Source organism: Poecilia latipinna, unplaced genomic scaffold (assembly GCF_001443285.1).
Source record: "Poecilia latipinna isolate Pla-1442-1.1 unplaced genomic scaffold, P_latipinna-1.0 Scaffold1581, whole genome shotgun sequence".
In the NCBI taxonomy this organism is placed as follows: Eukaryota; Metazoa; Chordata; class Actinopteri; order Cyprinodontiformes; family Poeciliidae; genus Poecilia; species Poecilia latipinna.
Genome location: NW_015114197.1, coordinates 75,824 through 103,508, shown reverse-complemented (window position 1 = coordinate 103,508; position 27,685 = coordinate 75,824). Strand labels below are relative to the sequence as shown.

The following is a 27,685-nucleotide window of genomic DNA, read 5'->3' as shown; positions in this document are numbered from 1 at the left end:
ACATACCCACATGTGCAGAATGCCTCAGAACTGTCAGAGGAATCTATAAATCTGGGGAAAGGCTGGAAAGTGAACCACAACACGCTCGGCCTTGCATGTGTTTCCTGCTGTCAGACAAACTTTCTGTGTGTTTTGTCTTTTGTGTGAGAGAGTGTAAACGACCATGAGGAGCAGGGCAGACATCACATGTTATACCATGAAAGAGTAGGTGGAATGTTATCGGCGGGTCACGCAAACCGCCGACCAGGACAGGAAACAGCCATCTGGGAGGAATTTCTCATTTTATGGAGAAATTTTGCCGCATATTCAACATCTTATCTCTAAAATCAACTGCAGTGGCGTTCGGCTTGCAGGCAGCTCCTATGGTTGTTATCATCCAGCTTTATGGTGTTTGTGTTTCTGTTCTTCTGGTGACTGATTAACAGAGAACACAGTCCATCCAGGCAGCTTCTCTCTCTGCTGGTCCGCACATCTCCAAACCTAAAAATCTAAGAATCCCAGTTTCTGCGTTAGTTCCCGGGACAAACCTCAGAGATTTTCAACCCTTTTCTTTTTCTGACATTTCCTCTGTCACTTCCCAGATAATCCTCCTTTATTTCAGCGCATTCAAACTGGATGTTACCTTAAGAATGAGCTTCTGCCACTCCGTCTGAATCGAACCTGTTCAGAAAGATGAATCACAGGATGGTGTGTGAATGGGTGACCTTAGACCCAGGTGGAAGTACCGGTCCGTCAGTGTTCAAACAGTCGATGGAATCAAAACGGAACATGCTGCTTTTGTTTTACTAACAAAGGAAAACTAATTAATGGTCTTACTTAGAAGTTTTCATCTCTTTAAACATTAATGGTGACTTTACTGCCACCTACTGGCCTAATGTGATTATTTAATTACTTTTTTGTTAAAAGCAGAATAATACCAGATATATTTTTGTAGTTAAAATGTGGATATTTTTTCCCATCTGTATTTTTACTGTAGATTCAGATTAGTACAAACATTGTTGGACTCTTCTTCACATCCTCGCCTTTCTGAACAGCTACAGGAGAAACTGACTGACTGCCATGAAGTAAAACAGAGTGACACAGGAAGTCATTCCTGCCTGCCGCAATGAAACTTTATAACCACAACCTCTGACTGAACTCTTTCAACCTCAATGGAAATATCCTCTCATTCTTTCCTTTTAAATCTTCAAATTTATTTTTTATTTACTTCCAGTAAGGTTCCTGGTTTGTAATGTTGAGAATTTTCCTGTGGGGAACAATAAAGTATTTCTGATTCTGTTTTTAGTCCAAAGGATGTTCCTAAAAAAAACCTTCCTGATTAGAAAACCAGGAATGCTAAAAATGTATTGGTACATTTTGACGGCCATGTTTCTCTTGTGAAGTACAAAGAAATGAGATCAGGAAGGCATCTCTGAAGATTACACTCAGCATCAAACCACTACATTTGTAATTTGTTTGATTTCTCGGTTCAGATCTGCTTATTAAGCACAATCCATACCGTTTCAAACAGCTTGAGTTCAGAGGTTCAGGATTTCAGACACTAAATATGTTTGGGATCAAACAAAATGACAAGATTCTTAGAAAGGTGGTGGAGTCGAAAGTCTGAAGTTTCTCAAAAAATAAACTTACAAAGTAAAGTAAAGATACTCAGAAAACATACTTAAGTACAGTACTCAAGTAAATGTACGATGTTACTGTTCACCAGTGGTCCATCCAAACTTCAACACCTGAAAAATCTCAACAGTTTCTTCAGAATGTGTCGATATAAGTCAGCAGAAAAGAGGAGTCAGAAAAAATCCAGTCCTTCAAAAATAAAGAATAGTCATGATTTAAGCAGCTCTCACTGTGTTTTCACACCTGATGGCTCCGTAGACTTGCTTCGATTTGGGACAAAATTGCAACATTTGTTGCATTTTCAGCTGCTGTGGTTTGTTTTCACTTCACTGCGTCAAACAAACCAAAATAATTGAAAAACATGTTCCCCCCGTCGCTGCACCAAGAACCAGTGAAGGAAACGACACAAAAATCCTCTGAAGACACTGGGCGCAACTTCCTTCTTCAGGAATGTAAGCAAAAATGTAGTGGCGTCAGATTTTAGCGGTTGGAGGATTTCTCTTTAGCTTTTGGTAAAAGACCATGAGCCACTCTTCTGCTAGTGCTAGTGCGTTTATTTTGGTTGTATTTACCCAGAATGCCCTGCTCTGTAGTTTTGGAGCGGTCTCTAGTCTGCACCAGAGTTCACTTCAACCAAACCGAGACCGAGGTTTGTAGGCATAACGGAGTTTGCATTAGAGTTCGCATTCACACCTTCCCAAACGAACCGGACTTTCCAGGCCAACGGACTGGAGTTGGGTTAAGGCGGACTGAGCAGGGATGGTGTGAATGAACCCTTAATATCACTCTGTGCGATACAAAGGCAGCTCTTGTTGGAGAGCGAGCGGCTCTTCCTCATGAGCTGACGTGTGAGCGCGCCGAGCTGCAACGCCCCGGGGCCTCGTTGACACCTCTCAGGGTTCTAGCCGGTTTGGAGTGGAGTTAAGCCCCGGCTGATTAAAGAAGCAGCTAACTAGAAATTACGACACTGACTCACTCTGCCCTCCGGGAGGAAACACCTCCAGTTCTGCTACACTCTCTGATTTTCCTGCGTCTGGGAAATGAGCAGAGATCTAACATTCGACCCCGCAGCTGTCAGGCTTTTGGTTGGTGCAGACCACGTTTTAGCATCTACTACCTCCATATTGAGTTCTTTTCTGCCAAGGACACAAGCCAGCCATTTTCCATCCCAGTTGTCTTGCTTCCTCCTAGTTGCAAATGTGAGCAACAGTGAATAAACACGGTGGAAGGGGGGCTGAGGGCTTTAATGGTGGCAGTATTGTATCACCTCATTATCCCATCTGCAGCAGAGGCAGAAAGGGAAGTGTCTGAAATGAAAGACTGATTTCATGCACTACAAAAACACCAAATCTTACTAAGTATTTCTGTTTAGTTCTTATGCAAATACCTTGGTACATTTGAAATAAGACAAAACTAACTTTCAAGTAACTTTTCAACGAGATAAAGGAGTTTAAGTCGACAACTCCTTTAATACTGATGAAAAAGTGCCAGATCTGACATACTATTTCACTTATAGCAATATAAGTGAAATTATAAGTGATATGGGGAAAATGTCTTGTTACAGTCCACCAGTTGAACTAGTGTTTTCACCAATATTAAAGCTGTAGTTTTGTTTACATATTTGCTAAAATGATCATTATGTCGTGACAGTGTAACATAAGACAAATAATCTGCGAAAAACTCAACCTCCTCTGTCTTCTCCCAGTGCTCCCAGTACAAGCTGCAGAAACACACCTCTCATTCAGAACAACCTATCAGAGCCAGGAGGCAGGCCTTAGCGCTGTCAATCACTCTCATGCTCACACCCTCCCACTTGCTCTTTGCTACACTACAGCTGATTCACCACAACATGGTCTGCTACCAATGCTAAGGCTAGTTAGCGTAGCCACTGATAACTGAGGGTAAACGGTTGTCCTGTAATAAGTTGTTTTTCCACCATTTGCACATTGAGCAGCGCGTACATGTGCTGCTCAATGTGCAGCACATGTACATGATTGATTGATATGTCAGTCAACATGTCAATCATGTTGATTGACATGGTGACAGTTTTAATAGATATGGAAAAAACATTCTTATAACATGCTGGAGCTTTAAGGAATTATTGACTTAAAACAAGCTCCTATATCTTGCTGAAAAGCTACTTTTAAGTTAGCTTGGTCTTTTTTCAAACTAGAGCAAACATTTCGGGTAAGATTTTGTGTTTTTGCAGTGATGGAGGAAGAAGGAATTAGCGGTTAGGGGATCAAAAGAGGAAAATCGGATTTATTTCCTAACAGAAGTGTTGAGCATGAAATATTCATCAGAATCAACCAAATGAAAAACTAAACTAAAATTAACCTGCAGTAAAGAGGAAGAATGTTCTCTTTGAAGCAGAAAAACAGAGTTTCTCTCTGTTTTCGTCTTTCTTTGATGTCCGAACCAACATTCCTCATCTTTGATTAATAACGGCGTGCCAGCTGCTCGGTACCAGTTAGCATGTTAGCATGCTGCTCCTGTCAGGACTGCTGAGCCAGACATGGTGGCATTCTTTACAGCAGGTGGTTCTAATTAAGCATCCTCTAATCTTCCTCTGCTCTGGTTTTCTTTATGTCTTTCCTGCTGTTGTTCATGGAGGCTGGCATGCAGCTAGTGTCAACGAGGCCGACGTAGACGGCAGCGGAGACAGTGGGTTCACATTTCTTACTCCCTTTCTAATATAATTGAGATTTGTTTTTGTTTTGGTTAATTTGCATGTTTCTCTCTGCAGTTTTTTCCTTTCCTGCTCTGCCGAACGAGGAGAATCTGATGGGCGTTGGGAAACCTCTTCCCAAGCAGCTGTGGGAGGCCAAGAAGGTAACGAGGTTTTACTGCTGCCTGCATGAAACAAACAAAAAAATGTTTTAAAGTGATTCTGTCTTCCCTCAAGAAGAATTTAAGTCATTTGCTGAGCAGATGTTTTGGTGAAATGTTAGTAACCAAACTTAAACCACAAAATGTCATGTTTATTTATGCATCACTTTGAAAAATGGTTGATCAAAGTGCTGCACATCAAATACAACACAGGATAAAAACAATTAAAATCCTACAAACAGTCAAATCTCCTGCTTGGTTAAAAGCAGAGAAATGAAAGTGGTGAGTTTTTAACTGGTTATTCCAAACAAATTGATTGTTTATTTGAATAGGACACATACAAGAAGCATGGATCAAGACAATCTAATTCCTGCATCACAATATTTATAGCACAGCTAAGGGCCTTTAAATGAAATGTTAAAACAATACAGTAGAAAGGTCAAAATAGATACAAAACAATGTATTTATAGCTACTGCATCAAGTCTAACAACTTGATCGTCCATGTCGTCACAAAAAGTGTCTTTATCCTGTTTTTGTTCATAAACTCAAACTTTTTATGATTTTTGAGTTGTTGATTTTAAATGTAGCTCAGTAATTCAAAAGATTTTCTTGGTGATACTGAGATTTATTATTACATCTAAGATGGGTTAATGTAATGTAAAATAAAAATAAAAAACATTTTAGCACTCTTCAATATTTTTCTGTTCTAAAAAACCTGGGTTTCATAATTTACTTTTTTAAAAATGATATTAAACTTACAGATATGAGCACTAAGCTTTAAAATATTCTAGCATTTTACAGTCTTTTCATACACAGTCCACCCCTCCTCTGACTGCACCATAATTAAGCTTTTTTAAAATTTTGAATCTGAAAAATTTAAAGTCAGTGTTAGGGTAATCATAGACTCAGTCTGGATCTCCAGTAGCAGTCAGTCTGGCAACTAATCTGAAGAGGCCTCTGACTGAAGAGGACATGCTAACAGCTTCGTTTCCAGGCAGCAGAGACGATAATCCTGAGTAGTTTGTCTTGGATGACATCATCAGTTGTTAGCGCTGCTAATCCAGCTCGTTTGCTTTTGCCGCTCCTCTTTGAATCTTCCTGGCCGTGTGGTTAGAAAGCCGGACGGAGAGATGCTTGAGCTTCCTCCTCTCTCTGCTCTGCATCCAGGAAGTCTCTGTTTCAAATCCTCTGGAATTTGGGGTCATAGTTCAGATATTAGTTGAGCCTTTGAGATGCTAATCAGCTTCTCCCAGCTGTATAAACAACACCTTGTTGCTATGGTTGCCCACCATAACAACTGTACCAAAGTCATAGGAAGGTAATAAGAATTTATTAATTTATTTTGTGTAATGAGGCATAATAAAAATGTCTGTTTCATTGCTGACCAGACTTCAGCAGGTTTAAGTTCATGATTAGAAACATGTTTGTAAGCCTCGCTGTGGTTTGTTTTGACTGGACCAGTGTGGAGATGTTTGGGTTTTACACCTACTGCTAACCTCTTACCACCTGTGAAGCACAGCGGTGGAGGCATCAGGATATGGGCTTGTTTAAAATAGCTGAACTTTGACCCAAATCGAGTCATTCTGTAGTGGAGCGAAATTTATCCAAACACTGTGAGACGGAGACTGCTGAGAGTTACTGCTGCTAACTGTTGCTGACTCATGGGGTGTACTTAGTTTTTCAGACTGTGATTTAAAGCTTCAGCTTTATGTATTTATGACAGCGTGGAGTCTGTGTGTTTTATACACTTTAGATTGGATTTAACTCATTTTAGAACCTGGTAAACACCAAGTTCATTTTATCCTGTTCTGATACCTAAAACCTCAGAACTGGCAGAGGGTGTACTTTCTTTGTACAGACTGTTTTTTTTTTTACTTTTTCTCTTTTTTCTTTTTACAGTTTCCTCTTTGTTTTTCTTTTTCCCTCTTTTCCTTTTAACAATTTTTTTCTGTTAGCCTTTTTTTTCTTTGTTCTTTTTAACACTTGTTTGTTTTTCAGTTTCTTATTTTCTTTTTTAATGAGAAATGTCACCAGAGCTATAAAAATTACATCAAGGCTCTGGTTTAGAGATGGGTATTTATCGTATCTTTTATCTTATTATTAGAGTTTTGATTTAACATTGTCTCAATAAATCCCAATTACTTATTTAAACTCCCAAAACTGTCCAAATTGCTATTTTTACTAACTTTTTTCCACTGCATGCCAGTAAATTTGAAAATATGAAGATATAAATCAGACTTCTTTATGTGACTGGTCTCCTGCAGAAGCAAATAGGAATGTTTTTCAAGAGCAGTATTTGTGTTTGTGCTGTCACAACCTTAGAGCTACCTAAAAAACAATCAATAAATTGTTATTGTTTTTCTTGTTATCACAATAGTGCCACAAAATATTGTGATAAAACTTTAAGTCCATATCACCCACATCTACTCTGGTTATCTTTATATCCTGATATATAAATTCAGAGTCAGTCTTTGGTGCACGTTTCCTCTTGTCTGAGGAGAGCATTTAATCTGGAGGAGAGCATTTAATCTGGGTGGAAGCTTTGAGTCCAGATTCCTGACTTCTGTCATCATCCTCGTAGAAACCTGAAGTGAATTCGATGCGCTGCCACTTTAAGAGCGGTCTGTGAAGCGACGCCGAAGCGCCCGGGTCAGTTCGGGTGATCACAACACCTTAAATTCCTGCCGTGACTTGGCAGAAACATGTTCCCCCACCGGTCCAACCAGTCCTTCCTGTTCCACTCTAAACAGACAAAACCGATCCAGACACACATTTCTACAATCCCGATTGTTGACGACAGCACGAGGTATTTCTCTGGCTTCAAAGAAAGGCAGCCGCGGCTCCAGAGCGCTGCGAAGAGCTCCTTCCACGGGCGGTTCTCGTCCGCTGAACCTCAGCGTTCAGGGGTTTGCTCTCCTTTCCTGAGTCATCGATTGGTTCCCCAGAACTGAGTCCAACTGGGTGTCTTCTCTAAAAAAAAAACACACAAAAAAAAAAAAAACTCCCACACGCAGTCCATTGATTGTGAAACCACGGCCCATCTGGGTTTCCCAGTAAGCTCACTGCAAAAACACAAAATCTTACCAAGTATTAGATTCTAGAGCAAATATCTTAATACACTTGAAATAAGATAAAACTAAGTTTTAAATGACTTTTCATTAAGAAATATGAGCTTGTTTTAAGTCAATAATCCCTTAATATTGATTGAAAACTACTAGTTCCATGGGGAGATTATTATTTCACGTATAACAAGATATTTTCACCATGTTCAGTGAAATAATCTGCCAGTAGAAGTTTAACTTTTTCATCAATATTAAGAAATTCATCATTTGTGATTAAATGATGAACTGGTCCCATTCCGCAAACCTTCCAGTTCAACAAATTCGATTTCAAATTCCAAAAATATTTATCAGAATTATCGTTTTGTTTATTCTAGATAAGATATTTGTCTTTCCTGTTGGCCCTTATCTTTAGATTATAACTCCTATTTTAATTGTATTCTTTATTTTAGTCGAATTAATCAATGCTTAACTTGTGACGCATTCTGGGAAACTTTTGTTTTAAACATGTTTCAAGATCAATAAAGTATTTTTGAATTTTCTGTTATTTAGTTTTTCCCTCCTATAACAACTGAAATTAAATATAACTTAAAAATATATTTTATGCTTATGAGACTTAATTTGCTTCTTCTGGTAGTTATGTATTTCTGATGAATCATGGACATGAGAAAAAACAAAAAGGTGGGAATAAAAGACAAATAAAAAATCAGAGAAAAATAAAAATTATGGAGATAATTAATAAAAAGCTCAAATATCTGCATCTCAATCCCTAAAATAGTTTGGTGCAGCATGACTAAACATACAAAGATTGATAATAATCGATAAATTCTGATTGTGTTTCAGGTCCAGTCTCTGGCATCAAGACCGAAATCATGTGAAGTGCCTGGAATCAAGTAAGTCCTCAAAAATTTGCTCTGCACAATTATAGAAATGAATAATTTCCACTCAAAACTCAATAATTAAACTAGTTCAAAATGTACATTTCCTTACTGGAGGAGAGCTAAACATAAAGTCAGGAAAATTATTTTATTTTCCATCTCATAGATTTAGTTTTTAAGCTCAGCTCTACTTTTCACATATTTAGACGTGACTTCAGAAGCCCAACTCTTGCAAAACTTTAGATTTTTTCACTTTACAACCTCAAATTCTGATGCATTCATGTCGATTTCATTGGAAAATATTAACACAATTTATCTATAAGTAATTAATAAATGCACTCCAAACGTTTCAGATGTTAGCCGTCTTTCCTGCCACCCTGTAACTGTAACATCATAACTGCTGACAGTGATTCATGAGTCATAATCTGATTTCACAGAATACAACATCCTCCTCCAATGAGCCGCCAAAGATTCAGGATGTTTGTTTTAATGCAAATTTAAATAAATGAAACAAAAGGATCAGAATCGCAGACGGTCTGCAGCCTGATTTGCTGGTTTCTGACAAACATGCTTTTATGAAAGCAACCATTTGTTCGCTGTATTGTTCTGTCCCTATTCATGATGAGTCATGGTTGATTTCCATAATCACATGTTGGAGAAATAGGAACATTAGCAATAAATAAAAAAGGGACAGTTAATGAATTAAAAAAAACAAGCAGATGAAGAAAGCAGTGGCTAAGCATGATGGCGCGTTAGGGCTATGGAAGATGGAAAAGAGAGCATTTCAGACATTTTCTAGAATTAAGAACAATTCTGAACTGGTTAGAAAAAAGCTCAGAAATTTAGAGCTTAATGTAAAAAAAAGTCTTTAAAAATACTTGGAATTTTCTGAGTTTGAAAAGTTGAAAGTTTGCTAGAAGAAATTTAGATTAAATTTTCTAGAAAGAAGTCAGTAAATTGACTTTTGAAACTTCAGAATTTCCACGTTTTTTTTGAGACTTTCTTTTTGATTAATCTCACATTTTCATGGTTTTTTTCTAGCAAATTTACCAGAAAATACAGGAGCTTAATCTCAAAGTTTCTTTCTTAAAGTTGAAAATCTTCAAGTTCATAAATTCCCAAGATCTTTTCTTGAAAATTTCTGAGATTAATCTAAAAATTTCTTAGCTTTTTGGCGTAAATTTACTTCTTGTTTTCTATCTACAACGGCCCTCGCATTGCTTTGAAATGGCAGCGACAGCAGCTTTTAATAATCATTTTTTCCACAGTATTTTCCCGTCTCCGGAGCAGAACCCGGGTCTGTCCCACTACCAGGGCTCGCTGAGTACCGGTGGCTCTCTGCCGGACCTCAGCAACCTACAGTTCCCCTCGCCGCTGTCCACCCCGCTGGACCCTGAAGACGGCAGTGGCTACCCCAACCTGAGCGGGGGCAGCAGCACCGGAAACCTGCCGGCCGCCATGATGCACCTCGGCATCGGGAACTCACCGGGTGGGTGGAGACTTGCAGTACGGATCCAGACATCTGTTAGAATCAAATATCAGATGCAAACATTTAATTGTCGATTACTGGTTTATTAGATCGAAATTAGTAATATTTGATTAACTAATTGAGTCCACTTAGTACTTCTGTTAGTGTTGTAGTTTGACCGCCATCCAGCAGAGGGCACCGATGGTCATTGTTAAAGTGAAAGATGTAAAGAGATACAAAGATGGTGGCCATACCGGAACAAAAAGAGTCAACAGTTCCTGATCGGGTCCGATATGGCATGAAAAATATGCTTAATGCGGTTCTGTTTAGAAATATAAACTCCTTTTAAGTTTCACCTTAATGGCGCTGATTCAGTCGAGCTGCATGACGGAGCAACGTCAGCTTCTCAACCGAAAATACTTATTTGCTATGGAGGTGAGGATGAGAAGACGGGAAAGCAGAGGCATGGTAATAAAAAGACAAATAAACGTGACGCCAAGCAGCACTGTTGATTTTGAGGACTGTCATGAGTTAATGTACTTAATTTAGTGAAGTTTAACTTTCCTTCAAGAGCCACCACTGACAATACAAGGAGGGTCATATTTTATTCTTTCCTTCTTTTATTTTTCTATTCAGCAACCTAACAAGATCCTGCTGCGTTATATTTTATAGTCTGGTCTAAGTTTAGTAATATTTATGCAAGCAGCATTTAATACAGGTGATACTAAATAATGTTAAAATTTAATGATTTTTCATTTAAAAATTTTGCATGCGATGAAAAATGTATCTCATCATGATATGAAAATGTGGTCAGCCCTCTTGAAACTCAAGTTTTTAAGAAAACAGCCGCTTATCAAATAATCATTAGTCCATAAATAAGATCAGTCAACGTTAGATAACTTCTCTCCCTGTCAGAGGTGGTGATGAAGAACTTTTCTCTGGCTTTCTGGCTCGTCTTCCTCGTGTTTCTGCCTCTTGCTGACATCAGAACCCAAACATGAAGCTTGAAGCTTCTCAGACGTTTCCTCTGTGCTGAGGCTGAATATCTGCTTAAAGAGGAGGCTGATCTGCTGTTGATGGTCGGTGTTGTTGGCTTTAATATTCAGCTCTCAGATGTGAGAACTACTGCTGCAGCATCTCAAACATGCTCCGTGTTTCTGCGCCAGCCGATCATACATTATTAATGCCTTTCTGAGGGATCTCTCTGTCTCTGACTTGTTCACTCGCAGATCCGATCACACCCACTGCTGCTCCCTTTCACTCCTTCCTCTTTGTCTGCACTGTCGGCCTCTCATGTCGGACACAGTTCAGCTTGGCCGCACACCAAAGCCACGCAGGAATTTCGACCCTCTTTTTGGCTCCGGACAATCGGCTCTTTTCTTCCGCGCTCGTTTCCCGTTCACCCCTTCCTTCCCCGCTCACACAATACAGTCCAGTGTTTCACTTTTGAAAATCAGGAACATCCATGCGCATGAATTCTGCTGGTGAATCTGAGTCTTGTCTTTCTGTCCCGGCAGGTCTGTCCTCCTCGTTGAGTAACCCGTCCATCCAGGCGTCCCTCAACAACTGCCAGCTGCAGTCGTCGCTCAGCAACCCGTCCATCAACTCGTCCGTGCGTCTGCCCAGCAGCTCGCCCCGCCGGCGGCCGGCTCCCATCAGCCCCCTCACCCTGTCTCCTGGAGCCGAGCAGCGCAGGGGTCTGTCCAAGCAGCTGTCTCCCACCATGTCCCCCTCGCTGTCCCCCATCACACAGGTACATCAACTTCACACAGAAACACAAGCTGCTTTCACACCATTTCATCCGACTCCAGTCCGGTTCATTTGGGGAGTTGTGAATGCGTGTTCAGTTGAACTGAACTCTGGTGTGGTTCGGATGTAAATGTGAACGCAAGGCGAACCAGAAACGGATCCAAAAGCAGGAAACGAACTATAGCCCAGGGCATTCTGGGTAAATACAACTGAAACAAGTGTGAAAGTGTAGCGCTAGTGGGAGAAACGTACGACAGCGTTGCATATAAAAAGAAAACTAAAACTAAAAGGAGGAGTACATTTCCACCAACTCTAGAAAAAACATGTAAACATTTTTTGGAAATATTTCACTTTTTTAGGGAGATTTTAGAGATTTCCCTATTTTTTTTCTTAAAAATTTGTGACTTTTCAACTCATACAGTTCCAAAGTCTTTACTAGAAAATGTCAGTTATTTTCTCACAAACTTTTGCCTTTTCAAGCTTTGAAAGTTTCTTGTTTTTTTCCAGAAAGTTTCTGAGATCATTCTCAAAATGTCAGTTTTTTGGCGGGAAAATTACTCTTTTTTTTTTTTTTCCATTTCTACCTACAGTTGCTGCATTTCTCTGTCGTAGAAATAGTTTGCGATGTTTTATCAAAGACAAAAGAGAAATCCTACAAATGCTAAAATTTGACACCACTCCTTTTTCATTGAGAAAGAACTTGCACTCAGTGCCTTCATTTGAGGTTTTCCTGTCGTTTCCTTCAGTGGTTCTTGGTGCAGCGCCCCCACAGGCGAGGAGGGGAACAGGTTTTTCAAGTGTTTGGTCCGTTTCAGTGCAGTGTGAAATAAAAGCACAGCAGGTGAAAATGTAACAAGTGTTGCAGATTTGGTCTGAAGGTTTATTCCCACCTGCGAGTCCAATACTCATTCTTCTGTTGAATTATACTGCATTTATTCTATTAGAAGCTAAAAATTTGAGAACCAGTCAACCTTTAGGTTCTGTCTTTTTGGGTCCTCGCTGTCCTCTCTGCAGGGCGTCGCCTTGGATACCAGCAACATGCCGAGGGAACCGCCTCCGCCGTACCCGCTGTACCAGCAGCCACAGCATGCAGTGGATCACGGCCGGCCGCCCCAGCAGCAGCACCAACAACCACAGCAGCAGCAGCACCACCAGCAGCAGCAGCAGCAGCACCAGCAGCAGCAGCACCAGCAGCCTGTCTCCCCTCTTCAGAACATCCCTCTGGACTTCAACACAAGCCAGGTGGGACCTGCACACAGCAACCTCATTCTGTCACGTCTCTGTGTTTATTAAATTGTTCACATTTATGGCGGTTGGCATGTAGACGGTGTCTAATGGTTACTATGGAGACGTGGTGACCCCAAGAGGTCACACTTTGGTGCAGTGACCTTTGGAGGATTGTTTCGTGTCTTTCTAAGGGATCCTACAGCACCTTTATTCACTCATTTTTACACAAAGGGTCTAAAATTATAACTCTTAGAATGTTACTTGAAATTCTGCAGGTCAGAAATGAAACCTGAAATCTGAATCAGGCAGTGAGGGTCTGAGTGGTGAGTCTCTAAAAACATGTAAAATGATGTATAAACGCATCAAATTTAACAGCTGCAGCAATTGCAGCTGTTTTCTGCTGCTGCGTGTCCTTGGGAGCTTTTGCTCCAAATGCGTCATCCTGATCTATTATCAGGTTTCTCTCTCAGCTTGTTGATCTGTTCTTCTAAATCATGTGAAATCTGGCAAAACATGCAGGTCAAAGGCAGAGTTGGGTAATAACTAGTTACATTTACTCAGTAGCTTTTAAAAAAAAAAAAAGTTGTAGGAGAATTTTTACATTAAACACATTCTCAATGATCAATAATAAACATTTAACACTTGAACTGGAAGACATTTTAAATATCCAAAATAAATAAAGTAACATAAACAACAAATAAAATTAATTATGAAGTCTCTGTGAATATAATTATAAAAAAAAAAATTGGAACCAAAGCACCAGACTGAAAACTTTGTTCATCCTGTTTTTAGTAAAAAGAAAAAAAAGAGAAAAATGCAAATGGAAATTATTGAGTTTGTTTTAATTTATCTTGCAATCAACTGACTTACTGCTCATTGTCACAGGCCTACCATAAAAAAACTGAATTTCCACTTTATATCTTGGTCCATCTGATGATGTCATTTTTAAATGATTGATCATTTCATCAGTTGCTCAGGACTTGATAGTATATTTTGTATACTGTTTTTCATTTTACTTGAGTAATGTTTGTTGCAGTAGTGCCACTCTTACTTAAGTAAAATCTTTGGGAACTCTGCCCACCTCAGGTCAAAGGTCAACCTCTATGAATAAATCTGGTTGTGATGAATGAAATAAAACAATAATAAGTTTAAATGTTTGTGTTTTTGCCTCCCTACCAGGGAAACAGCTTGGCGTCGCTCTTCAGCGACCCGTTTGTGGAGCAGCAGTTCTCGACCCGGCAGAACAAGACGCTGCCCTATCAGGTGAGGACAGAAGAGCACATTCGCACAGCTGCAGCCCAGATGTTGAACCCATTGCCACCCAGAGAGGAGCTTCATAAAGATTCTTAATCTGCATCGTTTGTTAGCAAAATGCAACTTTAAGGTTTAGCAAAACGAGCTGCAGACGTTTCTGAAATCAGTCTTAGAACTTCAGGAAGCTGTGATTTGTTGTCATTGTTGTAAATAAAACGCAGTTGGAGGAAACTCCTGACACAGGGAGCGCCGCTGTGCTAGCCACCGCTGTGCTAGCCGCCGTTCTCTGATGGCCATTTTCTTCCCATCTGCTCCCAGTTGGACCAGTTCAGCCTGCTGGAAAACGCTCTGAGCTCCTCAGCAGGGGGGTCCTGCTACGACCCGTCGTCCTCCTCCTCGCTCTACTACTCGCAGGCGGCGCTGTCCGGCCTCGGGGGTAGCCATGGCAACCTGCAGGACCCCTCCCACATGAGGGCCAACATGCTGTACGCGAACTGCAGCGGAGGGCTGCCCAACATCATTCTCACAGGTGAGTCCGACACTGAAAAATGAGAAAAGGATAAAAAAAAGAAATTACATCTCAAACTGAAACGATTAATCACGATTAATCAGTAAATCACGATTAATCATGATTAATTACAAACTCTGTAGTGAAATGTGCATTCCCTCTGGAGGAAACCCAAATTTGGGCGCAGGAATTTCTAGAAATTCAGGTTCACTCCTTTTCATTGGCGCTCTAAGCTGAGCTGCAACTAGAACTGAAATGATTAATCATGATTAATCAATTACTAGTGTGATAGAAGTAAAATACATTAAAAAAGAAGCCGTAGTGAAATAAACACCACTTAAAATGGTTTAGATTACCTGGAGGTTTAAATTCACTTTGACATTTTACATCATTCAAATTGTGTTTGATGATTTGTAACCAGTTAGAAAGTAAAATATTTATGAAACTAGAAAATATTATTTTGCCTTCAAAATATTATTTTAATTGCTGAATTATAACATCATTTAATTTCCCTTTGGGATCAGTTTTTGAATTCAGTTCAGTAATAGAAACAACACAAGTTGTCCTGCAGAGTTTAATTTCAGGTGTAACAGCAGCATCAGGTGGAGGGTCACATGAAAAAGTGCTTAAAATGTTACAGAAATAACAAGATTAACATTAAAACCAGTATTAAATTTCAAATTAACTTCCTCCAAGTGGCTTCCAGGGTTGTTTCCACCAGTAGTTTCTGGAAACCAAAGATTTGTTTTGTTTGGTTGGACGGATTATGAAGCATTCTAGTGTTTAAGGTCTTCCTTCTGAAATAATTAGTGTAAAATCATCCAGTTGATGAGTTTCTGCCTCCTGCTGCTGCTGATGTCAGCGTCGCAGTGAGAGGAAGTGTTGTGACTCTCCCACCTCCATCATCTGTTGTCTCCGTCTCAGATGACTCCAACCCGAGTCTGTCCAAGGACATCAGCAGCGCCCTCTCCACCGTTCCCGAGTGCTTCGACTCGGAGGGAGGCTTCCCGCTGGAGGACGAGCTGCGCATCGAGCCGCTCAGCCTGGATGGACTGAGCATGCTCAGCGACCCCGACATGGTGCTGACCGACCCGTCTGTGGAGGACACGTTCCGCAGCGACAGACTCTGAGCACAGAGCGCCGCCGCAGCCAGCGCCGCCGCACTGGAGATGTGAGCAAACAGTTCATTCTGCTGCAGGTCTGTCATCTTGTCCAAACCATCCAGTTTAAAATCTGATCTGGGATCTGGTTCAGCCCCCGTCCCCTCCTCAAACCAAAAAAAGAAAACAAAAACGAGATCCAGGAGCGCCGGAGTCCCTCCTGCATTTTTTTCCCCCCCTCAGCGCCAGATACCCTGAAGCCATGGAAACACCATAACCATGGTTACACACCATAGCAACCCCATCACCGTGCAGAAGAGCAGCAGAAATCCAACACATAATTTACGTTTTCTGTTGTGGCTCTAATAAAAAAAGGAGCTGGATTCCAGGCGGCGCCGGCAGCTGGAGCGGAAAACCCGGTTTCTGGTGGAAATGAAGAAGAAAAAAACAAAAAAAGGAGGGATTAAACTTTTTCAAATGTTTCTTTACATACGGTGTCAGAATGTTTTGAAATGTGTGCTTATATATATATATATATATATATATATATATATATATATATAAAAGAAAAAAGAGCCAATTAGAGCGTATTTTCAAATGAGACAAAAAGGGCAAACTGTTTACAAATATGAGACTGTATAAAAATGGCGGATATTTTGAATGGATCGTGTCGAGTAAAAGCTCTATTTTTCTCCCATTTTGGACGAACATTCGGGTTCCTTCCTGCGTCATTTTTTTACCTTTCTGTTGCAGATTTTCTTGCCCTGCGTATGATTTTTGTTTTACATTTTGTACCGACTTGTAAATTTGCTTATACTGTACCTGATTGTGAATAAGGGCATGTGCTACTGTGGATCCACTTTCTGTTTTTGTTACTGAAGTTAAAGGAACCCCACCGCCAGAGCAGACTGACCGTGTGAACATCGGACACCATGTAGAAATGCACTTAAAATCTTTTTTTTTTTTTGCACTAATTGGTTCACGTTGTGTAGATTTTTTACACCGTTTTTAACTGATTAACCCAAAGAAGAACGAAGCCATCAGTCAGAGACTTTACTCGACGGCATGCCATGTTTGGTTCATATTTGATGTAAAAAAATCAGATTTTCTGTTTGTGCTCCTGTGATTTCTCCCTATAGCTCATTTCTGCAGTGGGTTATGTAACAGCTCAGTCATGGCGGGCATTGAGCGCCCCCTTGTGTCACTTTTGAAGAAGGGCCTTCGATGTTTGCTCTTTTGTTGTTTCCTATGCAACCTTTTTCCACGTGAAACCTGTTGAACAGGTGCAGCTTTATGCAGTGCAACATGGCTCTCTGGCTCTTTGTCTTTTGTTAAACCTACACAATGTGAGGGATCAAATTATTTTTATCCTAAAAAAACAAATATACTGCATGTGTCCCCTGGCTATGCTGGTGTTTGCTCTGAGAAGAGGTTTGGGTTTGTTTCCAGTCAAACTGCAGCTCCTTCCTGTGCATGTCGATACTCTAGGCTTTTATTTTGAAGGGTTTCTCTATTTTTTGTGGTGTGAAGTTGCTGTTTTCTAAGGGTTTCCTGCTGTCTGCTCGCCTGCCTTCTGTTGCCTTACTGACTCTTTCCTTATTCCAACAGCTGATAATCATGTCTCTTCAGCTTTAGCTCACTTCTAGCTGCCTGTGGTTGTTTTCTGTCTCTACAGTTTGTTTTTGTCTTTTTTTTTCTAGGTGCATATAAAATGTACAGTTCTGTTATTTAAAGAATGTTTATGCCCTTTAGTGTTATTTTTTTTAAGTCATTTGAGTTTTCCCTCAAAATATAAAAGTTTATTGGTTTATAACATGTTATAGTGCTTATCTTTCCAAATTAATATAATCAATAAAAAAAACTTTACCGTGTATGAAGTCTATAAGTTTTGTTGCCGTTATTGGATCTCCCAGTAGGGGGCAGTAGTGTGTAGTTGAAATGCAGCACATCTGTTTGTGACATTTGTTTCTTCAGAACTTTAAAGTTTAATTGGATAAGAAGAAACTAAATACTAACTATTGTTTTTCACTTATAACTTAGGAAAAATGTCATGTTAGAGGGGAAATAATCTGTCAGTGGAACTAGAACACATTCATCAGTATTAATGAATTATTTACCTAAAACAAGATCCTGTCTTGCTGTAAAGTTATTTGTAAGTTAGTTTAATCTTATTTCAAGTGAACTGAGATATTTGCACAAGAAACCAAAACTACTTGGTAAGATTTAGATTCTGTGTTTTGTTTTGTTAGCATGTTGGAGGAGATTTGTTCCTTTTCTAGACTTCTGTTTTTTGGCAGAGATGTTTAATGTTTGGACAATTATTCCCTGTGATGTCAAATGCTGTGCAGCTGTAAGGATTCTTGGGATTACTTTTTATTACTTTGACAGTTGTTATGCTGTGTAACCATGGCAACAATTTTTTTTTGTCTTTTTTAAAAACTGGGAGCAGCTTATTGGCTAGCATTCAGAAGCTAATCTCTTACTTTGTTCATGAAGGGAAAGCATCATATCCCTGCTTGTTTTTTTTTTCTGTAAAAAAATGTTTTACATAAAACATAATTAAGAAATTTACTTATTTTCTTTCTCTAATTTGAGATTAATCTCAACATTTTTGGGGGTGTTCACAACTTTTCACTCAGAATTTTTTTTCCTGTAAATCCTAAAATAAGATGTGATTTGGTGTAAATTTATTTCTAATTTTTTTTCTATCTACACTGGCTCTAATATGCCGTTGTAGATTCCTACCATTGCCCTTTGAAGTAACTAACCGCACCTGGTCAAAAACAACCAATCAGAGCCAGGAGGAGGGTCTTGGCGCTGTCAATCATTCTCGTGGAAATGCGGAAAGACTTAGCATTACATGAAGACTGTTTATCTGCTGTTAGCGGTGGCTATGTTAACTGGCCTTAACATTCACAATGGACTCTGCTGATTGGGGGAGAAGATATTTGTCAACCACCATCATAATTGTCAGCACTAAGACCCGCCTCCTGGCTCTGATTGGTTGCTCTTAATTAGCACTGGGAGAAGGCATGGGAACTTGATGTTTATTTTTTCTTGTGTTAAAGTGGCAGTTTTAACAAATATGTAAAAGGATATTTTTTTGAAAGGTTATGTACTGTAGCTTTAGAGAGGAGAGGCAAAAGCAAATGAGGTGGATTAGCAGTGGTTGCTTACAATAGCTGGTATCATATTTCTATGAAATATCTTCTCTGCTGCCCAGATAGTGAGCTGCTAGCATGTCCTACAGTCTTCAGTCAGAGGCCTTTTCAGATTCGTTGTGAGACTGACTGCTACTGCCAGCTGAATAAACAGAACAAAGGACCCAAAACGCAGCGGAAAACTTACAAAGAAACAAATCTGAAATGTGACGATGCATGTTAATGCTGTGAATAACGGTGACAGAACGTTTCAGTAATCTCAGGTTGGTTTGTGCGATGAAAGCGTATCCATGGATACCGGTCCTTTGTGAAACCTGGACTTTATTTAGCAGGAACTTCTCTGGCCCAGTCCTGAGTCTGGAAGTGGTGAATGCAGCGGCGCTGTCAGCTCTAATTGATGGCAACGCTAAAATTAGAGTCAGATGGCATCAATTTGGTAATGGATTCCTTCTTTCTGCCACCTGGAGGGCAAAATCCGACTCTTTTACTGTTAAGAAATAAGTACAGCTTTACTTAATCACTACTTACAACGCAGGAATGCTCATCTATCATAACCATCTCAAAATGTGCTAATTATTTATAAATCACAGATTAGGTTTTCCAGAAATCTGCTGTGAAACATTAGTTTTAGTTTAGTCATGAAGAAGACATTTGGTTCCCAGTAGCCGTACATTCTCACCGTGACCAGAGTAAAGCCAGGCAGATGGCCAGTGTGGGCTCCTGGAAATCAGCCAGAACTCATTTATCAAATGGAGTCTGGAAGCCAGTTCCCAAAACAACAAAAAAAAAAAAAACAACGCTCAGAGAGAAACCAGAGCGAAGGAGGGAGGGAGGCCATGATGGCGCAGAGCTGGAGGCAGATCGGGATGCCAGGCTGGATCATTCCTGTGAAGGTTGTGTTGGTGTGAGCGCTGTCCTCCAGGTTCCCACCGGCTGGGGGCGGGCGGCGCCGCTGCCCGCCCGCCAGAATCTAATGAGGCTCAGGAAGCCGGTCCCGGTCTCAGAGCGCCGCTTTCAGTCCGTTTCACTGGTTTTAAAGATATTTAGGAAGAAAATGTAAAGGAATGATGGGCTGGAGGCGGGAAATTTTACCATGAAATAATCATGTGAACAGCTTATTGAAAAAAAAAATTAAATAAAATGGACACTACACTTTTTTTTTTTAACAATACACAATAAAAAAAACTAAAATAATTTCATAAGGGCACTTCTTTTAGTCCAAAGGAAAAAGTGGGTGCTCTAGCATCACCTAGTGGCTAATTTTGCCACTACAGTATGAAAATATGATGTAAAGTTAAAAAAAGTAGATTTTACATAATACTGCCCGTTTAAGCATATTTTGTTATTTAATACATTTATTAGAAATGTCTTTTTATTGGGCTGATTTTAATCCTAAATGTGTTTTCATCGATTGCAGGGAGAAAATAATCATTATTAGCAGAAATATAGGTTTGAAAACTTCAGTTTGGGGTAGTTACTACATTTATTGTGCTGTTTCAACTGAACTAAATTACCTTTTTAAAAATATTTATATTTTCTTTCAATGTGAATTGGCACACTAGTCCTTTAATCCTTTAAATGTTCTTCGGGTGATAGAAGGCCGACTTTGTAACTGTCTTTATGTTGCTCTGAATGTTCAGGTCAGAGTTCATCCTGACCTCTGGTTTCTAGCTGTAATAACTGAAGGTTGTTCCTCTTTAGGTTCAAACATAGTAACTTCAGTTTTGTTTCTGTTCAGCTGGAGAAACCTATGACACCTGAAATGATGTGATCTAAGCATCTGTTCAGTGATTGGATGGATTCTGATTCACCTGGTGACATCTTAATGTAGAGCTGTGTATCATCTGTGTAGTCATGGAAACTATTTGGATTTCCTGTTATAACCTGAGCTTGTGGGAGCATACAGATATACATCATTCTCATGAGACTTCTGGGAGCTTTGTAGCTGGCAGTCATCTTGGTAGGCAGTTTCTATGAAGTTGCTATGACAACAATACACAAGCCATAAGCTTAGAAGTAGCTCTCATAACTCTATTGCTCTATTACTCAGTTACAATTTTTGAGTACTCTACCCACCTCAGTGTTATAAGATAAATATTTGTGATATTTTCTGTAGTACTTACTGCCGAGCTAGCAAAGTTAGCTTAGCTAATGTAGCTTTTATCTGCTGGACAAGACGCCCATGCCTACCAAGATGGCGCGGATCACTTCAGTTTGAGACTTGTGGGAACAATGTATTGAATAAGCGAGGTCCCAGGACTGAGCCTGTTTGTGCTGTTATTGTTGTATAGAGGTCTTCACCATGATTATTATTATTTAGCCACATTTTAAGACGTGAGTTTCCTCGGCCACCATGCTCTATCTTTGTCTTTCTCGGATGCCCACACAGCTTCACCTCTGCTCTTTCGGTGCTTTATGACTTAAATAGATTAATTCTTCAGAACAGCAGCAGGATCAGAGCAGAAATGACTAAAAACATTGTTCCCAGAACAGCAGGAGCAGAAGCCTCTGATCTGCGGTCTGCTTTGTGAAGGGGCTTCGGATGTGGTTCATGGCTTTGGCTTTTGTTTACATGCTTTTGTGCCCTCCTCATCCGACCGCCGTGAGGCCCGATTCTGCTCAGTGGGAACATCTGACAGTAATAAGCGGCTCAGAGAGAGGACCTTGTTTGCAGAGAGATTTTCATCCAGTAAACGTGAAGCTTTGGTTCTGTAAACTTTCTGCTGCAGCTGTTGGTGTTTGCACCGCGACGCATTTCTGTCTCTCCTGCATCTGTGCAGGTTGAGTGTTTATCTGAGTTTGATGTGTTTGGCTTGGAGTCCGGTCGCACTAAAGCAGGGACGTCCAAACTGTTTCTCACATGTGCCACAATTGTTGACTCAAAAGTTGCAGTGGCCAAAAAAAATAAAAATAAAAAATTAAGATGAAGAAGCCCAATTTTTTTTTTTTTGAAGATGGATATTTATTGTAGATCCAAAACTTGAAAATAATTTTTAAGTGTATTGGAGCCTCTGCAAATAAAAAGAACATAAAATAATTGTATTTACAATAAACTACTTGTAAATAAAACAATCATTTAATTTTTTTAATGAAACACAAAACTAAAATCATTTTATTTGCAATAAAAATAATTTATATTGTAAATATTTTTTAATATTTACAATAAAAATATCTAAATAAATTAGTAAAAGTTAGTGGAGTAAATTTCCACCAAAAACTAAAGAAAATAAATGTAGTGATTGATCTCAGACATTTCTGAAACAAAAAAAAAATCTTTTGAAATTTTCTGAGTTTCAAGTCAAAAATGTTTGACATTTGAAACTCTGAAAAGTTTTTGTGACCATGATGTTGTAGATTTTGAATGTTTGTTGTATTTAAAAGAAAGACATCGTTTTTAATCTCCCAGCTGAATTCTTCTCTGCTCAGTCCGATGGGATGGAAAGTGTCTGTCAACATCAACTTTCAAATTTTGCCAAAATTTCTCCAAAACATGTAGGTCTGGACTTTGACTAGGCCGTTGAAACTCACGGAAACGCTCTAATCCAATAACTACAAAATAGTCTTGCAAAAAATAAAAATAAAAAAAAAATCAATTCAATATAAAACTTATGAACTTATAAGACCAGCTTGTCCTCCGTGTTGATCTGTCACATGTTGCCGTGACAAAATGAAAACTCAAGGGGTCCCAGTACTCATCCACAGCTACAACAAATCTATTTCTCTTAGGAACTTTTTTTTAAAGCTTTGTTACAGTTCGCATCAAATTTTAAAGTTAACTTTCCATCCAAGTAAACATTTCCTGACAGCATAATGTATTTGTTGGAGGAACAGACATGATTCCTGCTATTTAAACACAATTTAAGCAACATTTAGAAAAAAGCAAACAATGTTTTGCCATGGAAAACATTTGCTCCCGATCTAAAGCCCGGTTTTCTGCTGATAGATTCCCTCAGACTGTTTGGTTTCTGTACATAAACTCCTGCTTCAGATATTTGTCTTGCTGAACGGATTCCAAACGGCTCAGTTAAAGTAATGGATGGTATTTACTGGAGGTTTTAAGTGGCTTTTATTTCTCTTGTGGGAAAGCGGTTGGTAGATTTCATTGCCGGTTGTGTGTAATGAAGTGTGTGTGTTATGATGAATTGGGGAAAGCATGTAAGCTCATGTCTGATTTGATGGACAGATTTGACTGCTGCACACATCGCCTGGAAAGAAAAGTGTTTGTGGAGGATTTCTCTGCAGACGTCGCCCTCCTCCCTCTGCCAGCCGTAAGTTTAATGTCGGTGATTTCTTTGTTCAACCTTCATTTATTAACTTTGAAAACTCTAATGCAGATTTATATGTAGCCTAAATAGTGTGATTACAGAATTTCTTGTAATTCTGTAACCATGGAAATTCACACAAAACCAAATAAATAGCTTTTTGGACAAGGTGATTATTTGTGAGTTTATTTTAAATTTTCTGCTAAAGTAGTAAAAAACATTGATGATGGCTAACTCCCATCTGCATGTGACAGTATTTCTTACTTCTGCTACACTGCTGCCTCAGCCTTACTGGATGTCTAGTTAAAGTCCGTGATCAATATGGCGAATAACAGAAAAGTCACATTTACTGTCATACAGAAGAAGAAAGCAGAAAATGATCAGGAAAATTTCACAAAATTCCTTCCTAATATTTATAAATTTGCAACACAAAATCACTAACCATGTTTCCGTTAACCATAAAAATGCGCAAATTGAAATTATGAAAATAAATTTGCTGAGTGGAAACATGGCAATTTTGAAAAAAGTCACGTTTGGTGATGAAAAGTTGTTCCATTAGATGACGAGGTTTTTCAGCCATATTGAAATTGGTTTGTTCACAATGGAAACTCTTTTTTCGAGTCACATGATCAACAACCGGACGTTTCTACTGGCGGAAACGACAAAGAAGATGACAGGAAGTGGAAGAAGGATGATGGTTTGTTTGGTTCTTTCAGACATTGTGCAGCTCACAGCATCACACATTCATAAATGTTTGTGCGTCATTCCAACGTGTTGAATCCATAACTCTTCTGTAAAATGGCCGACTATAATTACATACATAGCTGCTCCCAAGTAGGCGGGACTTGTCAGATCATGAGTGCCAGAATGGTTGCCATGGAGATTAAAGGATTTCTCAAACATGCAGGAAGGAATCAAAGCAACACTTCAGGAAGCTTTTGATGAGTTAATAACATACAAATGGCTTATATGGTAGATTTCATTGCCTGTTTGTGTTTAATGAACTGTGTTTTATAATGGATTGGAAAAAACACATGAATTCATGTCTGAATCGAGATCTGATGGACAAATGCGACTGCTGCACACACACCGCCTGGAAAGAAATGGGTTTGTTTGATTCCCCCCATGCCGCTCCGCCAGCGGTAAATTTAAAGCTGCTGATCTTTTGTTTTCAACCTCCTTCATTTATGAACCTCATGAACCTCACAAATCCCGGCCTGGGGAGTGTGTGTTCCTGTCCTAATCCTGCTGGAGCCATTAAAGCCACGCCACATCCAGATCATGTCAGAACATCACATGGGGATGTGCTGCCCAGGTGACGGCTCAGCAGGTTGGGATAAAAGCAGGATGAGTTTTAATTGGATCATTTTTCACGTTAAAACAGACAAAATTGTGCAGGCATCCACCATCATATTTAGGTCATTCTAAATTATCTATAAAGGAAAATGCTAACTTTTGAATAGGGAATCATTGTTGACACACCAGCTGTTTTATTTTGATCAATATCTTCAAAAATCCAAGGCAGAACATCAGTGGGTAACAGACGTCCCTGTCCAAAAGCAGCATAACAACAGATCCGCAGGCTTAAACAGTGATCAAAGACGAAAATCATTCAAACTTAAAAGCAAAAAGTAGATCTACAAACAACAGATGATCTACAGGTGATCACTACCAACACCACGCGATCCAGAGCTACACCTATCCACCACAAGGAATTGCAAATATGTGCTTTTATCTTGATTTTTGACAGAACTGGTGAATTTCTTTTAAACCGATTGATTTTCTGCCACAAACCTGAGTTATAAACACCGTCCTTCATCTACAAGTTAAGTTTAAATGTTTGGTACATTTCAGCAAAAGGCAGTTTAAAGTATTTCATACCAAAGAACCAAAACGTAATAAAGTATCTATTCATGAAACAAGCAATAAACATTATATTTTCTCAAATACCATCATCAAAATCATCAAATAAATACAAATCAAATATATTGATCCATGTTCCAGTCATTACTAATCACAGGCAACTCTTACCAGGTTAGTTTTAACCCTGGTTTAAAGGTACATTACTATGTAAAATCTACTTTTATATCATGTTATAAAGTTGTTCCCTCATCAAAAACATACCTGGAGTGTTGCCTTGATTCTTTCATGCATGTTTGAGAAATCTTTTAATCTCCATGGCAACCATTCAGCTACAAAATGCATGAGTGGACCTAGCTCCGCCTCCAAGACGCAGCTCCTCCTCTGAGCTTCAGTCTCCAAGCTCTACTAGCGCTCATCATCTGCCAGCCAATCAGAGGAGACGTTGACGGTCCATTCAGACGTCGGAGGGACAAGCCCCGCCTACTTGGGAGCGGCTACGTATGCTGTGCTTTGGTTAAATTGGGTTAGCAATCACTTAAACCCGATGGTTTTACAAAAGAAAAGTTGCAAAAATTCACAAATAACTGCATTAATGTGAAAAAACAAAACAGAAATCTTTTGATTTTGTGTGAATTTCCACAATTAGTCAGTAAAAAGCTGGAGGAACTGTTTTTGTGTTGCTTTGCAATAAGAAGGTTGAGAGTTTGGATCTTGTAATAGAGTCTTTCTGCATGGAGTTTGTATATTCTCCCTGTGCATTATGGTTACTCTGACGTCCTCCCAAAGTCCAAAAACATGACCGCTGGGTTATTTGGTTATTGTAAACTTGCCCTTAGGTGTGTGCATGGGCGTAGACAACAGCAACATGGAAAGTTTCTGCATATATTTTGCTGCGTTGCACCACAGTTGAGCCCACAGTTAATCGGTTTTCTTTGTGGTGGGATCCACACCGCTCCCTGACATCACCCTAAAGACGCCCTTTAGCACAGAGGCAGACATGGAAAACCTGCAGGCTGTCGCACACAAAGGCGGCCCTGATGGCCTCGCATGCTAGGCGCACAAACATGAGGATTACTGTAAACACTCGGCTATCAGTGAAGAGGCTCAGCAGAGATGAAGTGTGTTGGGGGAACCGAAGGGAGGGCAGAGAGGCTGGCTGACGGGCCGGGACATGTTCACCCAGCCCACAGCTACAAACTAATCGTTATATATGGCAAGAAAGAACCTGGGAGGGAAACAATTTGTAAGTTAAGCTGAGGCTTCGTTTGACTTAACAACACAAAACTCAGTGCAGACTCTAAAGGGACAGTATCACGTAAAATCTGCTTTTTCAACTTTACATCATGTTATAATGTTTGTCCCAGAACATACCTGGAGTGTTGCTTTCATTCTTTCATGCATGTTTGAGAAATCCTCTAATCTCTATGGCAACCATTCAGCTCCAAACACCTGGTTGGACTGAGCTCTGCCTTTGATTTGCAGCTCCTCCCCCTCTCAGCTCCTTCAAACTAGCCAGCAGCAATTAGCAAACACCTGATGGAACTGCTTAGCTCATGATGGGAGCTACTTCTCAGTGCAACCCTGGTAAAAACGTTGTTAAAGGTTAATAGAGGAGCCATGTTGGAAGGCAGAGTGTCAGAAAGAGCAGGACTTTCTTAAAGAGACAGAGGCCCAATTTCAAGGCATTGAGTTAGGAAGTACATTTAGTTTTAAGTCATATTTGATATATACAGCATTTTTATGAAAGTAGCATAGTTTGTTGAAACTATGTTACCTTGTTGAAACTATGAAATGGCACTGTGTGCCTTGTATTAGTATTACTACTTCAGTATTTTTTGGTGTCTGGAAAGTTAGCCGTTTTAAAAACCTCCAGAATATAACTTCACCAATCAGCAAGCCAAGCCTGTTACCTAGCAACCAAAGCTGAGCCCAGCCTGTTTGGTCAGCTGGTTTTACTGCTGTGTGTCTGTACAATGGCTGCTGGAAGAGACAAGTGTCTAGTTGATGATTTACTATCCAGAAACCACTTGCTGCATTCTTGTTGGTTGCACAGCAGGCTCCACTTCTGCTTTTCAAAGACGTATACCTGTGGATCTGTTTGCAGCCATTTTTATGTGCGAGTATAAACGCTGAGTTGAGGGGTCGTGGCCAGCAGTGACAGAGAGGAGGGAATGGTCTGCTCTCTGGATCAGGTTCCTGCCGTCTAACTGGAGGCGAAGAATAAAACAGGAAAACATGAAGCTGAATCATCAGAAACAGCACAAAATGAGAACCTGGCCATGAACCGTGACACATTAGGTCCAATAAGCAGCTTCTAATGCAGGACTCATGTTCAGCTAAACCTGTTAATGAGCTGCTGATCCTCCAGTGGAGAGAATCCAGAGCTTTCTGGAGCCGAACTTCTCCGTTAATCTCAGTCAGATTCAGACTGGATGGCAGCTGATGATTCACAGCCGCTCCGACTCCCGCAGCGAGAATGTCGGCCTTCGCTGCTTTGTCATGTTTCTGGTATTTTGGATCTTCAGATCTGTGCAGCTCAACAGCCTGCTTTCATTACCCAGCCTGCTAAAGCTCTCCCCCACCCTGGATGGTAGGAAATGTTGCTTGAATCAAACACTTGGCCTCTGAGTTTAGCATCCCTGTGGTTCTATTTGGAGATACAAACCCGATTCAGTTTCCTCTGTTGTGTCTGCAAGACTCAAGGTTGCATGT

The 27,685-nt window shown here is 39.8% G+C and overlaps 1 protein-coding gene across 4 annotated transcripts in view; it reads left to right on the top strand.

Annotated features, from left to right (window-relative positions):
* Positions 1–16,135, top strand: part of crtc3 (CREB regulated transcription coactivator 3) — a 43,687-nt gene extending 27,552 nt beyond the window's left edge. For 2 of the 4 annotated variants that reach the window (XM_015058878.1, XM_015058882.1), the window contains 9 exons: positions 4,228–4,278; positions 4,361–4,446; positions 8,347–8,396; positions 9,650–9,870; positions 11,367–11,602; positions 12,613–12,840; positions 14,005–14,088; positions 14,398–14,608; positions 15,512–16,135. In XM_015058878.1, coding sequence (XP_014914364.1) covers positions 4,228–4,278; positions 4,361–4,446; positions 8,347–8,396; positions 9,650–9,870; positions 11,367–11,602; positions 12,613–12,840; positions 14,005–14,088; positions 14,398–14,608; positions 15,512–15,717 — 1,373 coding nt within the window. In that variant the 3' untranslated portion in view covers positions 15,718–16,135. The remainder of the gene's footprint in view (positions 1–4,227; positions 4,279–4,360; positions 4,447–8,346; positions 8,397–9,649; positions 9,871–11,366; positions 11,603–12,612; positions 12,841–14,004; positions 14,089–14,397; positions 14,609–15,511) is intronic. The other 2 variants (XM_015058879.1, XM_015058880.1) reach the window with 2 other exon arrangements.
* The last annotated feature ends 11,550 nt before the right edge of the window (positions 16,136–27,685 follow it).